Source organism: Wolffia australiana, chromosome 3 (assembly GCF_029677425.1).
Source record: "Wolffia australiana isolate 7733 chromosome 3, ASM2967742v1".
NCBI classification, from domain to species: Eukaryota; Viridiplantae; Streptophyta; class Magnoliopsida; order Alismatales; family Araceae; genus Wolffia; species Wolffia australiana.
Window position 1 is genome coordinate 4,112,559 of NC_135837.1, and position 14,179 is coordinate 4,126,737.

General features: G+C 41.3%; 1 protein-coding gene across 2 annotated transcripts; it reads right to left on the reverse strand.

Annotated features, from left to right (window-relative positions):
- Positions 1–876: 876 nt before the first annotated feature.
- Positions 877–14,179, reverse strand: LOC144700687 (Pentatricopeptide repeat (PPR) superfamily protein). Of its 2 annotated transcripts, XM_078572159.1 has the most exons (13): positions 13,701–14,178; positions 13,421–13,590; positions 13,078–13,155; positions 11,101–11,180; positions 10,439–10,523; positions 3,423–3,836; positions 3,229–3,336; positions 3,081–3,148; positions 2,648–2,735; positions 2,469–2,540; positions 2,290–2,346; positions 2,116–2,207; positions 877–1,193 (listed from the first exon to the last, which is right to left on the reverse strand). In XM_078572159.1, exons 1-12 carry the CDS (start codon positions 14,083–14,085, stop codon positions 2,127–2,129), a joined length of 1,686 nt encoding a protein of 561 aa, XP_078428285.1. In that variant the 5' UTR covers positions 14,086–14,178; the 3' UTR covers positions 877–1,193; positions 2,116–2,126. The 2 variants fall into 2 exon arrangements, 1 of the variants encoding a protein (XP_078428285.1); XR_013580826.1 differs by lacking the exon at positions 877–1,193 and having other exon boundaries at positions 2,122–2,207; positions 2,469–2,557; positions 13,701–14,179.

The window sequence follows — 14,179 nt, forward strand, 5'->3', positions numbered from 1 at the left end:
GCAGGATAATATCTTAACACGTGGCCTTCAATTAGTTAAGTTGGAGATCCAGAATTCAACTGTATCACTAGATAAGTGATAGATAAGGAACTAGGGGATAATTTGATTGTCACCTCTAAAAAGTGTATGAAAGAAAAATGGTTTAGGTGATCAACATATTATTCTCTTAAGATATTCAAACAAGAATCAAATGAAAAGCTGTTAAGGATCAACATTTTGTTCTCTGAAGATATTGAAACAAGAATCAAATGAAAGCTTTTAAGTATCAACATTTTGTTCTCTTAAGATAGTCCATCCGTTGTTACGAGACATGATAAATGGGCTAAAATTTTATGGAAGATATGTGAAATCTCCTCCTGTAACAGATATTTTGAAATTTTTGAAACGCAGACGGAAGCCAAAAGTATGAGCAATGGAAGAGCTAACAGATTTTTAAGCACAATCCAAACATAAGAATTCGAGGTTCAAAACAGAACTGACTAGTGGATTTCAAAACCGAATGAACTAACATTGAAATATAACATACGGCAAGTCTTCAAAGGAATTAAAGGATGATCATTTACAAGAACCCGAATGAAGTTCATCTTTTAGTCTATAGGTAAGGTTTTCCATGAAGTCATAATCAGCTCACAAAATCCAAATAATATTGAAGACTAAACTGCAATGATGGATGGCAACAATGGTAATAAGAGTAATCAGAATCCAAATAAGTAACACTACAGAAAATTTTTACTGATGGTTGACAGTGATGACTCCAAAAATGTCATGTTATCTAATTTCTAGATCTCTACTGGAAAAAGTCCAATCCGCATCCACAATGAAAAGAACAAAAATCATCCTGAACCTCTTCAAATTTTGGTTCCCAAATGACTGTCATTTGAAAAATATACGCAGAAAAGGACTCTTTTGAGCTCAAGCATTTACATAATATCCCTTGATTTTTTCAAGTACATTTACAGAAGACTGCAAATTAAATCCACAATAATTGATATTTTTTAAATGCATTTACACAGGACCACTGAGTAAATCTAGAATAAACATCATGGACCAAGAGATGGCTGACCTCTTTTAGCAATGTTGTTAGACGCACATGATCTATCAAAGGTTGTGGTTCGCGTTCCAACCCATGATACTTCTTCATTCCTTACACCTCCGACATTGTTTTGGATGTGGGGATCATCAAGCTAAGATTCCTGAAGTATTCATGTAGTCCAAAAATAATATCATTAAAATCGTGTCTAACATCATTATATATCATTTGTTGAACTCCATAGAGAAGTTGATGCAGGTTGGAAGCAAGAGCAAGAGTGAAGAGAGAAAAGAACAGGAGGAATCCTGCTGCAGATGGGCAGATGGAGAGAAAAAAAAACAAACGTAATTAAACTAGAGGTTCAGCGATAAGTTCCAAGGGCAAACTTATCGAATGATGTCACAGAAAAGGGGAGGAAAGCGAGCCACATGTTCCACTTAAAGGGAAAAATGCACATTTGTTTAAATAAGGCGGCAGGGTGATGTGGGGAATCAAGAATTTTATCGTCATCTCTTAATCCTTCTACCATCTCGTCACATCCCCATAGATCATCATAAATATTCCTCGAGACATTTAAAATCTGTTCTTGCAAGCAGACTATCTTTCCACACTATCATTTTATTTGAAGCATCATACTGGTATTCCTTGGATCCAGTATAGCCAGGGCTCGATAACTTCCCTACCCATATATAGAGATATGAATCCTAATATAGGGAAGTTATAGTCCCCCAACTTATAACAAATTTTACATAGTCTCTTGAACATCTTCTTGTACGCAAATAGGGGGAAAATACCCAGCAATCACTACAATAGCTCTTCTGAAGGCAATTACATGAATTTCAGATAATGCACGCATTTTTCAGAATACTTTTTCAGACATTCGAAGACATCAATTATTTGTAAGAACCAGGTTTGCATTTTTTCAAATAAGCGTAATTAAAAAGTTCCAGATAAAACACTAAAAAAAATATAAAAAAAGGAAACAACCCCTAAAACTTTATCCTTTATTCATCTCACTGATAAAGAAAAGAGATTTGACGGATTGCCTGAAATCTAAAATAATTGGTGAGCGTGTTAATACTCACCAGAAGCAGAACTACATGCGTTCTGTTGAAATGGGCTGAGACCTAAGAAGCTTTTCAACCTCATCATTTGCTTCTGCTTGGATCCGGTATTCCTGGACAAAATTTACAAAGGAGCTAAGAACATTATTGCTAACATCTCTTGGAAACATAGCACAGCTTAAAGTAAAGACATGCCTCTTCAAGGTTCTCAATCTCCATAGCTTGCTTTATCTGTTCAGCAATTCTTTCTTGCTACCATAACCCACAAAAATTTTATGATGAATTTCAAACATGAGCCAAATACTTCACATTTTTTATGTTTTCACGAAATTAAAAGGAAGAAATATCGTGAAAAAACATGAGCTAAAACTCACAGCATTGCTCGTAGCTTCAGCGGAGAGTACATCAGAATCCATTTCAATTTCTATTTCAATCATTGAAGATATCTGAAAAAATAAATGCGCTGAGGACTTGAGCATTAGATTACGCAGTCTGTTGCATGGTTGAAACTATCTTAAACGCTAAACAGCAAAGGTTGAGACATATACATTACCTTTGCATAGCTCTCTATTAACTGGATTCTCCTCGTCAGAGATTCTTCCAAACCTTCGCGAACACTCTTCACCCTCACTATTCGGGCACTATTAGGATACATCAAGAATTATCATGAGGAGAAGCTAAATTTGTAACTATCTGTCTCTTATTGATAATTGCTTCAAAAATATATTTAATTGAGAAAACATCTTCACCAAAATAAATGGAACATATTTTCCTAGAAGATAAGTCAAATTTCTAGAACTTCTAGCAAAATTTTTGATGAATCTCTAATGATATTATCCATTTCCAAAAAAACGTCTGATCGGTTTCAAGTGGGAGATCTAATGTCAAAATGACTTCAATTTTAACTTTATTTACTGTTAGATCCCTTTCACAACATGGTCAAGTAAACCATCTTCCTTTACATTAAATGAAATAAGATAAGATACCGGTACGAAGGCTCCCCAATTGTGACAATCTTATTCTCCAACTGGCACATTCGAGCCAGCATCCAAACCTTTGAGCAAAATAAAAAAATGAGACGAGATATTGACAGGGCTTCTATTATTTTGATTTAAAATAGGGCAATATATTTACCTCTTCTTCTGCCCCTTGAATAAGGTCCCTGATGCGCTTCTGCACAAGGTCATACTGGGATAGAAGTTGCTGTTTTAGTGCTATTGTTTCTACCGTCCTTTTTGGAAGCTGGAACAAGTAACAATCGTAAAGCACAAATGATTATGTTGTACATGAGGTTTAAACTTCAACACCGATGGTGCAAATTAAATAACCTGATTTAGCTGTGGAAGAACTGCGAGATTTATGGTGGCCCCCACTGCTAGGGATGTAATAGCAGCAGCAGAGATGAATCTTGGCAGGGTGGGGTCGATGAAGGCAGAAGCCGCATCACCAGAGGCCAACAAAGCTAAAGCGGGAAAAATAAAGGAGGGACTGATGAGGAATGAATTTCCACCATCGGAAGGAACCCTCAATAGCGCTGATTCCTGGCCATTTGTGTGGTTGGTCAAAGACATGGGTTGACCGGGGCAAAACTGAGGTGGCCGGGGAGTAAACTTGAGAGGACCCCGGAAGAAATTTGTTGCAGCTGCTAAGGTAATGGTGACTCGTTCTCCCTCTTGTGCAGGAAGTTCAACTGTTTTAGTAGCAAATCTTTGTGTACGTGCTCGTCCACCAGGTACCCTAACCTATGGGACATTTCCAAATGAGGGTTCGGGCAACAAAGATATATAAATATATAAAAAAATAGAATAGAAATAAATTTAACTAAACACATCGATGACAAAGCCAAGTGTTCTGGTAAACCTTTGATGAAATGTTGTGTGCCGCTCTGTGCCATCCGGCACTGCCATTTGCACCTGCTGTCCAGCACATGTCTGTTCACAACTACCATCACCAACTGTGCTCCCTTTGGCACCACTGGCTTTGCCACATCCTTTTACCCTTTTTTCGGGCCTGTGACATGCCCTCTGGTCATCGTCCTCACAGATGGCAAGAGACACTTCAAAGCCTCCTGTTAAGTCAATATTAGACAAGAAACTTGCCCGCCACAACACTCTCTTGGAGTGACTCTACCATGAGATGGAACTGATGTCTTCAAAGGTCCACGGGTTCCACGAGAGCTTGGGCATCCAGAACCAGCCATCTGATCCCTCTCTACAAAGCAGCAGTTCCTTTCCACCACTGCTGTTGACGTCTACACCGTCGTCCTTCTATATACCTTGGGTTGGTAGCCCTTGTTCCAAGGCCCTAGGGAGGGAAGGCTGCCTACGATCCCACATGAAGCTACCACCGATCAATGGCACTGATGTGGAAGGATTGAGTAAAGTTGGGGAATGCCATTTCTTTTTGATACTGGGCCCAGAATGGCAGTTCTTAGACGTTTCTGCCACCATTATGCAGGGATAGTCGCTGGCCATTAACCATTCCATGACTGGCTGGACTACTAATCCCCTAGCTGCTCCACATTATGTTTGCTGTCAGGTACCTGTCCTGATATCCGATATTGGGAAATACAATCTCTGGTATCTAAGAAAAGGAAGATGGTCTCAGATGATAATATCGAATATCAAGAGCACATCACAATCATGTATACACTGGAAGATGCCAGCAAAGGATATCAGAATCCATTATCAGTGCAGGGATCCAATATACGGATCTTGGATTCTGAGATTGAATTGAAAATCTAGTCCTGCACTCCCTTTCAGTTCACCGTTGTTCAACGTTTGCCTGCCCATGTCCTGACGTGTTTCGTACGTCCGCCGCCGAATGGAGTAAATCTCCACGTGGGCCCTTACCAGTAGGTAAGACCCATGCTTATTTATGGTCAAAAACACTGTTTGGTGTGTCCGTGTGTTTCCTTTTAATAGCCACTGAAATGGGCATGAAAGGGACAAATTTTGTGGAACATTTCTAGTTTTCTTCTCTAGCTTTCTTTTCTCTTTCAACCTAGCGTTTGTGGCTTCCCCCCCCCCCTTCTGGACTCGGCGGTGATACTCATCCTGCTGAGGACTTCCCCTTCGGAGCACCCAGGTACTCTTCTCATCCTCCTAGTGTGGACTGCCGGTGCTGTTTATTTCGTTCGGATTCAGTGGTTGTCCATCCTCCAGTGATAGTTGATATCGAGGATTGTCCACGTGATTCAAGTTATAAAGCTGTGTCGATTGCCCGAAGCTGGTCAACTCCGTCAACGCCTGATTTCAGCTATCTGAAAGACGGCTGATTCCTTCAAGAGGTATTCCTGCCTCCTTACGGTCAGCTGTTGTTTACGTCAAGCCCCCTGCTTACTGCCTTGCCCACCAGTAATCTGTCACTCTCTAGCTGTCATACGGCTCACCAGGTCATTAAGTGGGAAAAGCCCTTACTTGAAAAAAAATTATTAGGTATAAAGATTAGCTTTCTAACCCTAAATCTTAACATAGCACCACTTATTTAATCATGTAGTTGGAACTTAGATTCATATATTCATTTTCCTTAAATGGAAATGTATGAAAAATATATTGAAAAATAATATATTGTACATTTGAAATCAATTTCTGTGAAAGATGTCCAATATTGGCATCCAAACCTCTAAATGAAGGCAGATGGAAATTTCAAGACAGATATTAATATCAGATATTGGTACTGTAACGACTGATATCCAATATCATCATCCAATATCTGGATATTGGTTGAGATGGATATCGGCTTTCCCCTTTTTGATTTCTAATTCAACATCCGTCCTGATATTGGTATCTGATATTGGCGACTCATAGCTTGGCATTAAACATACAGGGTCAGCCAATGGATTACTGCTATGAGAACCTTGTGGCATTCACACTGGATATTCCCCAACACCTCCTCAAGGCTAACCTCAACGATTCCAAAGAGGAAATCATTCCAAAGTGGAGATGCAAGGGCCAGTCAACCTCCAAGAGACCACGGACATCTAGGTCCCAGCTGAGAACTCATCCAGGTCTTCCACCAAGAGTTTAATACACAAGACATGCTGTCACTGAAGTTTGCGTCATCGGGACACCACTCCTTGCACAGACACCCTTCCTTTCTCAAGAATCCAGGACGGTGCAATAATGGGGAATGCCTATTGGTGCCCTGCCCCCAAAGGCTGGCGAAAACAACCAACCTGGCTCCCCGTTGGCCCCCAAAGGGTAACTCTGCCCACAGAAACAGAAAGTGAGGAACCTAACGCACAGGGTCTGTGCTTCTATAGCAGCAATTGTTTTGGCCCAAGACATCATTGTAAGGAGCCCAACATTATTATGATCTAACCCAACAGCAAGGAGAATGCGAGCAATTCTCCAAAAAAGGGAGGGGAGATGCTCATCTCTCCATGGCAGAGGACAATGAAGGCGCACACCAAGAGGAGATCCAAGGCAAGTGCAGCATCATTACTTGTCTCCACTCAACAGTAGGCATTATGCAAACTGTTGTCATCAAAGTAGAGGGCATCCTTCGCCAGACAAAGGTCTCCATCCTCATCAACACTTGGACCCTCTGCAACCTTTTGTATGACAAGCTTCATTGCTGCTTTACAGTACCGGTCTCACCGAAGAGAATCTACTCCCTTATCTTGGATGATGGTGACGTCAGGGGCAGTGCAAGCTGATGAAGCTCAGGAATCAGGGTGTGCAGGTGATCCAAGACTTTTTACTGGGGTTGAGGAGTGTCAACCTGAACTTACGGTCTCAACACCTGGGCTCTCTTGGCTGGGCCCAGTCTACAAGTAGCTCCTGCACATTTTCATTCATGTAGGCACCATGATCACATTGCAACAGGACTCCCTGTCGCAAGGGCTGCTGATACTGCCGTCTGTGTCCCACAGCAACTTTGAGCCAACAACGTCAGCATAAGTCATATGCACAAGGGCCAGGCCGTGCAACCTCCGAACCGTTTAGCACGGGCTTTATGTGACATCCCCTGATGTCTTTGGCCCATGACCAGACTTCTACCCACTAGAGCAATTGACCACACCATCGGTATGTTGAGAGGAGCTCAACCTGTGAACCTTCAGCCCTTACTGTACTCCCACAGGCAGAAGAACAAACAGTAGAAGATCTTCTAGGACTTCTGTGCCCAAGGAGGTATTCAACCATCACAAAGTCCATACTCACCTGCAATCCTAGTCAAGAAGTTAGATAACACCTGGCAGTTTTGAGTGGATTACTGTGTTGAACAAGATGACAACTCAGATCGACCTGAAAGCTGGGTGCCCCCATATTTGCATGAAGGATGTCGACATCGGCCAACATTCAAGACTCATGATGGCCATTACAAGTTAATTGTTATGCCATTGGGGTTGCTGAATGCTACTGCCATTTACTACATCATATGGCCATGCCAGTTCATCTTGTTTTTTATGACAACCTCATTTAAAGCAAAACTGAGGCACAGCACAGGGAATACTTGGCCATTGTGTTCTTCATCTTGGACGAGCACCCCCTGAGTGGCAACCCCAAGAAATGCCAGTTTGGTTAGCCATGATTGCAGTGCCTGGGGCACCACATCTCCAGCAGCTGCATCAGCACCTAACCCAAGAAGATTGAGAATTTTGTGGTGTGGCCAGTTCCTTAGACGATTTAAGACCTCTGGGGGTTCTTAGGTGATGTGGGGTCATACCATTGCTTCATTGCCCATTTCACCGCTTTGGCACATCCCATGGCACAGCAGCTGACGACGGATGCTTTTGCGTGGTCAGTATGAGCGTAGGAGGCATCAGATACCAACGCATGCACTCCCTAGAGTAGAAGTCCCACGAGCGCCCCCAGGTTCTTCAGTCCATACAAGATTGCAGAATGGGTTGAGGGAGCCACCAACAAGCGTCAGCTTCCAGGGTCAGATACATCCACCCTGTGCTCCACATTTCACAGTTGCGGCAGTCTGTGGGAGCACAGACCGCCATTCAAGAGGTACTGCTCAGGCTGATACATGAAGAGGAGCTCATCGTGATGCCCAAAGAAGTGTTGGATACTCTGCCCTCGTTCAAAGGTAATGACGTGTTGATCAAATGGCATGGTTTATCAAGGAGGAAGCAATATGGGAGGACATGGTCAAGATCTTCGCACAATTCTCAGACTTGATAAGGTCGTTTGGAGTAGATATTATCAAAGCGGCAAGAGAGTTCATCCAGACACACTGGACTGGGCCAATACAACTATGGAGCCCAGCCTAAAGTGGCCCATTAAGTATCTTTCTTATCTTTTTGTCGTTGTTTGCTGTAAGTACCCAGCAAGAATGCTTAGGGTTTGCTCATGAAGAGTTGGATTGCTTTCTGGATCTCCCAAGCTGCATCTGGCTGGGTGAAGACCTCCCTTCAATGCTTTCAAAGATTTGGGTTGCTTTCCAGATCATTTGCTTCCCTCAGTTCTCTCTCTCTCTCTCTGGGATAGGCTCTCCTTGCAGGACCTTATCGGTTTTCAAAGGGGCAAAGAATTAGCCCATATTGCAAGGAGAGCATGGAAGTTAAAGGGTTAGTAATGAATTTTCTTGAAAATTAATTCTGGATAAGGTATCAAGACACATTTAACAACAAAATAAATGAAAAATTATGGTAACATGGAAAATAATTCAATAGTGTCTGTGTCCGGTCTGGGATAAACAACAAAAATTATTGTAGCCTGAGACTTAAGAGCCTTGTCCGGTCTGTGATAAAATATCTAGATCGATTTCAGCTTTAATTGAGAGGTCCATAATCTCTTTAAGGCCATAGGGATGATAGTGTTGCACCTCAATGCAAATATCCGGCTTAAGACCTCGTAGATAGGCATTCTCCTTGACAGCTGCTGATAAATCAGGTATCTATGTAATAAGCCTTTCAAACTGCGAACGGTAATCTGAAACAGATCCAGTTTGTTGTATTTCGAATAGAGATTTATATTTATCATTTGCAGATAAACCATGCCGACTGTAAAACTGATTCTTGAAATCTAACCAATCTTGAAAACCGAATTCATCTTCCGAATAGAAAAACCAGTCCAAAGAAGCTTCATCCAAATGCAAAGATATTAAGTGCATCTTATCTTTATCTGGCATTGGATTCAGGCGAAAAAATCGGTCCACACTTTTGATCCAACCTTCTGGCTTAGTACCTTGAAATAGTGGTAGATCGCCTTTCTTGAATCGGTGATCTGAATCGTAACGGTATTGAGCTGGTGCAGTTTCATTTCGACGTTGTGCTGGATGGTGATCTGCTTCTGGTGTCAGAGTTGCCGGATGCGTATTTTGCAACTATTCCAAACTTAAATTGATTGCTGCTATCTGCTCCATCAGATGCTCCAGCACGTTCATCGTTCTGACAGGATCAAGAACTTGTGCGTCCTTTGACTCTTATCTGCCATGATCTGTATCCAAGGATTTGGTAGCTCTGATACCAGTGATGAGATCCTGCCTCGTTACTAAGAGATACACAACGATCGCCAACAGATAAACCATTCTTGAAGATAACAGTTGAGTATGAACACGATCCCCCTGGATCAATATGAAAGGATGATAGCACAGTTTCGGGATGAAGATTGGAAGGAGAATGGCACAAAGAAACGAACAACGTAGAGCAAACCGAATCGGTTCTTGCTCTTCTGGTCAGGAGGATATTCTGCCAGCCTTCTCGCCAGATGCGCCTTCAAATTTTCAGCCATCCCCCGTCCAACGCTTGGGCCTTTATTTATACCTTCTTATTTCCCTCTCTTTTATTCGAACCTTCCCACGTGCCTTTATTGGGCTGCACGTGTAGTATCATCTTCTCTTGCTCCTCCTCTAATATGTGTTCATGAAGTTCTTATCACATTGGCTTTCAAAAATTTTGGAACGTCATTCAAATCATGTTGGCTGAACAAAATTTAGCGGAAACCAACTTGAAGATTTATCTATAGAAGGATATTGGAAATAGAGAAAAAATTCAGATACCAATGCAGAGATTTAAACATTCAAATATTGGGAAATTATTTGCCTTCTGCAAGAGAGGTGGACAGACTTATATGACTCTCGACAAAGAGAAGTTTGAAAATTAGAAAATTAATCTGAAACACAAAACACAAGATCTATATCCCCTCGATCTAGACAGAAATACAATAGAGCTAAAGGCAAATCTATCTATTCACAGAAATGCAGAGCTTGCAAAAGAATATTTATGAATTTAATAAAAATAACTTAAGCCATTAAAGGAAGCAATCTACAGCACAGGGTCAGAAAGTAATTATTGTTCACTGTAAACCATCAGTTTGGAAAGTAATAACAGCACAAACGAATGAATTAATGCCAAATAACATAAAGAAAAGCAAGTGAGAAAAGAGATTACCACAATAGAATGAATAGCAGCAGGCTCATCATCATTAATTAATCGCAAAATCTTCAAACCCTTTTGCCAGGGAGAAAATTTGATGCTGCGTTTCGCAGGAGCACATCCTTAGGAAAGTGAATATAAGAAAATCAACATCCTATAGAATCAGAAATACACGTAACCAATCAACGAAGCTCATGCAACCAAAAGTTAGTCATCATCAGCTTCCGGAGGTCAGGGTGAAGAATGACAAAGTCAGATTGATGATTTCATATGAGACTACCAAAAAACTACACATCTATGAACATTTGAGTATAAAACATCAAACCAATTTCAGAAGACATGCTTATTTTCACTGATCAGAACTCTTAATTGAAAAAATATGAACTCATTTCGACAATAATTGAAACTGATGTTGACATTATGCTAAACGAAAAACTTCTAACTTGAATTTTGCACTGCTGCACTTATTTTCTTTCACAAGGGACAAAATTATCTTGCCACAAAAAGAGGGAAACTGCTGAAAACTAGGGTTTAAAGATGGATGACAAATCTGAATGGAATGAGATCCAATCTGTCATCGGCCACATATGAACATTCTTCCAACACAAACATGGGGGAAAAGTCCAAATAATTCAAAAAGCTCGATGATCTATCTCAAATTGGCAGTAATTTCAAACCTTAGCTCTTCGGAATCAATGCTTGCTATCTCTCCAGACACAAGCTCATATTGGTAACGGCATTTGGAGCAGGAAGCAACCTGAAAGGCATGAAACCAAGTCTTAACTAGATTCACAAAAACAGAGAATAAATATTCTGGAGCGCATAACTCTTATGTCAACATAAATGTTGTGCAAATCGACTAATTTTAAGTGCTTGTATCTCCAGTTATTTACTTTTAAGGGAAAAGCCATACACAAAACAATGATAAAGGTCTGAGACCAAAGTGCACCAAAACAAACTGCGCAGGCTTAAACGCTATGATGAATTGCCGTCACATGAGGAACATCTGTAGAAGGTCCAAAACAATTCTAGGCCAAAGGACTGGAAAGAGAAGGAACAGGCTGCCTTTTAATGGCTAAATGTGGAAGGATGCTGCAGAGATTATCGTGGGAAAAATAATGAGAGGAGAGAAGAGAAAGAAGACAACAAAGAACGACATTCAGGGGTGGTCTGAGAGATATTGTGGTTTCAGCGTTGCTTTCTTTTGCAATGATTTATTTCCCTTCAGTGAAGGGTCGGACAATTACTTTGCCCATAAAGGAGTTACCTCATACAAAACTATTTCAGTTCCTTGCTCTGATGGGAGTTAAGATTTTTCTTAATTATTTGTATCTTAAAATCTTCAAATAGATCAAGTTTAGTCCATCTAAGGTGATAGTAAACTTTGACCACAACACCAATACGTAGATTAACGACTAACTATACAGTTACCATTGGCAAAAGAAGCCAATTTTTATGATATTATCAACAAAGTGGGAAGTACCAAAAGCATTGTAACTGGAGAGGTACAAAGCTTTTTGGTTTTTAATCATTATAAAGCTGTTAGACCTTTATCTCAAATACCTGACCATGGGATGTTTGGTAGCACTGGCCCCACAGTGTGGACCCCTTAAAAAAGGGGTGAAGAAGAGGTGGGCCTGGGGGTAGGGGTATTAGTTTGTGAGTTCAGAGGAGCTGTCTCTTGAATCGCAGCCTTATGTTTATTCATCGGAGTCATCAATGTGATCATATTCTTTGTCACTCTCTCTACATCTGACTAACACCCCGACTGAATTCCATCTTTTGTTACATCCTCGTATTGGTGTTCATACAGAATGTCATCAAGTTTGGCTGACTACCTCCCGCATTGTCCAAAGAGATTTAAGATTCTATGTGGCTATCTTACCCCAAGGTGACAATCCACCGTAAGTTAACTTAGTAACCAGACCACAGAACAGAAAAGGGTAGAATTTGTTTGAATATTTCTTTAAATGGATAAAATGACCAAAAATCAGGTCTTTGATAAGCGGCCTTTGCACAATCATATGTCAAGAAAAAAGAAGGCAAATATCCTTACACGTGTGGAGTAAGATGCAAGTGCAAGAATTTGAATAAAGGCGAGTCTCCGTATGGCGGGAAACGGATATAAATAGAGAAGAGGGCTGGCAAGAAAAGGGGATATGTGTCTTCTACGGAAACTCACGGTCGCTTCAGGAGATTCTCTCGTGCCAGGACCGCCGATCCAGCCGTCCAAGTTCGTCGTTCACCAATCTATCGCTCCGAGATAATTCCCTCTGTCTCTGCTCTTCATTTTTTATCTCTCTCATTCGAGACTGGATTTTTTGTGATCGCTCTTTTCTATAAACTTGCATCATGAGAGTAATCTAGTTGAATTCGTGGTTAACACTGGATACTGATATCAGTCGTGGAAATCTCAAGTGGATTATATTTCCTGATTGTTGAATTGGTTCGGGATTCTAACAGTCTTTCAAGGAAAAAAGGTTATTAAAATATGATTCGACATATACTATTAAGGAAAATACTGGAACCGATAAATTCCTGAATGCTAGAAACACTCGGATAAAGACAACTATATCTTTCAGCAGTATTCCAGAGAAATCATTTCTATTCAAAGTATCATAAAAGGCTGACACGGATACGTAGAAAAAACTCACTTGACTCCCATTTTGCGGCTGCACAACAGCAATCGGGACCATACAAGTGGGGCACTTAACAATGTTTCCGAATGGCATCTGAAAACACAATTAAGAGTAATCAATACTAAACTCATACGATAAAATATGAGACTGAAGAAAGCAACATAATTAGTAAGTAGAGAAAATCACATGTGTAAGATAGTCAGGTGAAACAAGTTCTACACTCTGACCGCGAGACTACACTGAATAAAAGATATCGATCGAACGTCACTGTCCCAACAGTTCTCATGACAAAATCATGCCAAAATTGCATATAATGAATCAATTTGCGAAAACAAACCCACATCAGAACAAAGATTACCTCCTCCTCCGAAAAAACACCAGGCTGAGAGACATCCGCAATGACTCCAAGAGCGTCTGAGACTTTCAGAGATCTTGCCAGACCACGAACAAGCAGTCCATAAACGCGCACATCAGGAACGCCCCACTTCCAGCCCACACTATTCTGGCCGTCGCTAGCGACGCTTGAACCTCCACACAAGCGAAAGAAAATCCCAAAATCAGGACCACCAAGCCGAGAATTCCGCTCTTAATCCTCACAAACTCATCCGATTTCCCAATAAAAAGCCACTCCAACGTACCTAGAAAAGAGCTGGAGAGCATGGCGGAGTACACAGAGAGCGCGAGCTCCGTGTTATTACGATCGAGCGCAGCCTCGATGATCCAACAGCACAAATCAGTTCCCACGACGCCGAGATTCTCGCCGCGGTGCATCGCTATTGCATCTAGCACTTGATCAGCATCCTTTGCCCCCAAAATTCTTCGCAATAGAGCATCATTTACAGAATTTCCCTCTTCTTGCATAGATCCATCGCCGGAAAAGGATCGACACGATAACGCGCGATTTGCCCTAGAAATCGAAGATTGCCAGGATCTGCTGCCGAAGAACAAGCACGCCCCGCCATCTCTCGCCGACAACAATGGCGATGGAAGGCAGATCCTCGATGGCACCAAGCTAACTGTCATTCTCTCTCTACCTCTCCATCTCTCTCTCTCTCTCTCTCTCTCTCTCTCTTTCTCTCTCTCTCTCACACTCTCTCTCTACAAGATTTTAAATCTG

Excerpts from the sequence above, each read along its gene's own strand:
- LOC144700687 (XM_078572159.1), bottom strand. The coding sequence starts at position 14,085 with ATGACAGTTAGCTTGGTGCCATCGAGGATCTGCCTTCCATCGCCATTG. Across the intron at positions 13,156-13,420 it reads GTGTTTTTTCGGAGGAGGAG|ATGCCATTCGGAAACATTGT; the intron begins GTAATCTTTGTT and ends TTGTGTTTTCAG. Across the intron at positions 3,149-3,228 it reads TTCAAGGGGCAGAAGAAGAG|GTTTGGATGCTGGCTCGAAT; the intron begins GTAAATATATTG and ends TTTTGCTCAAAG.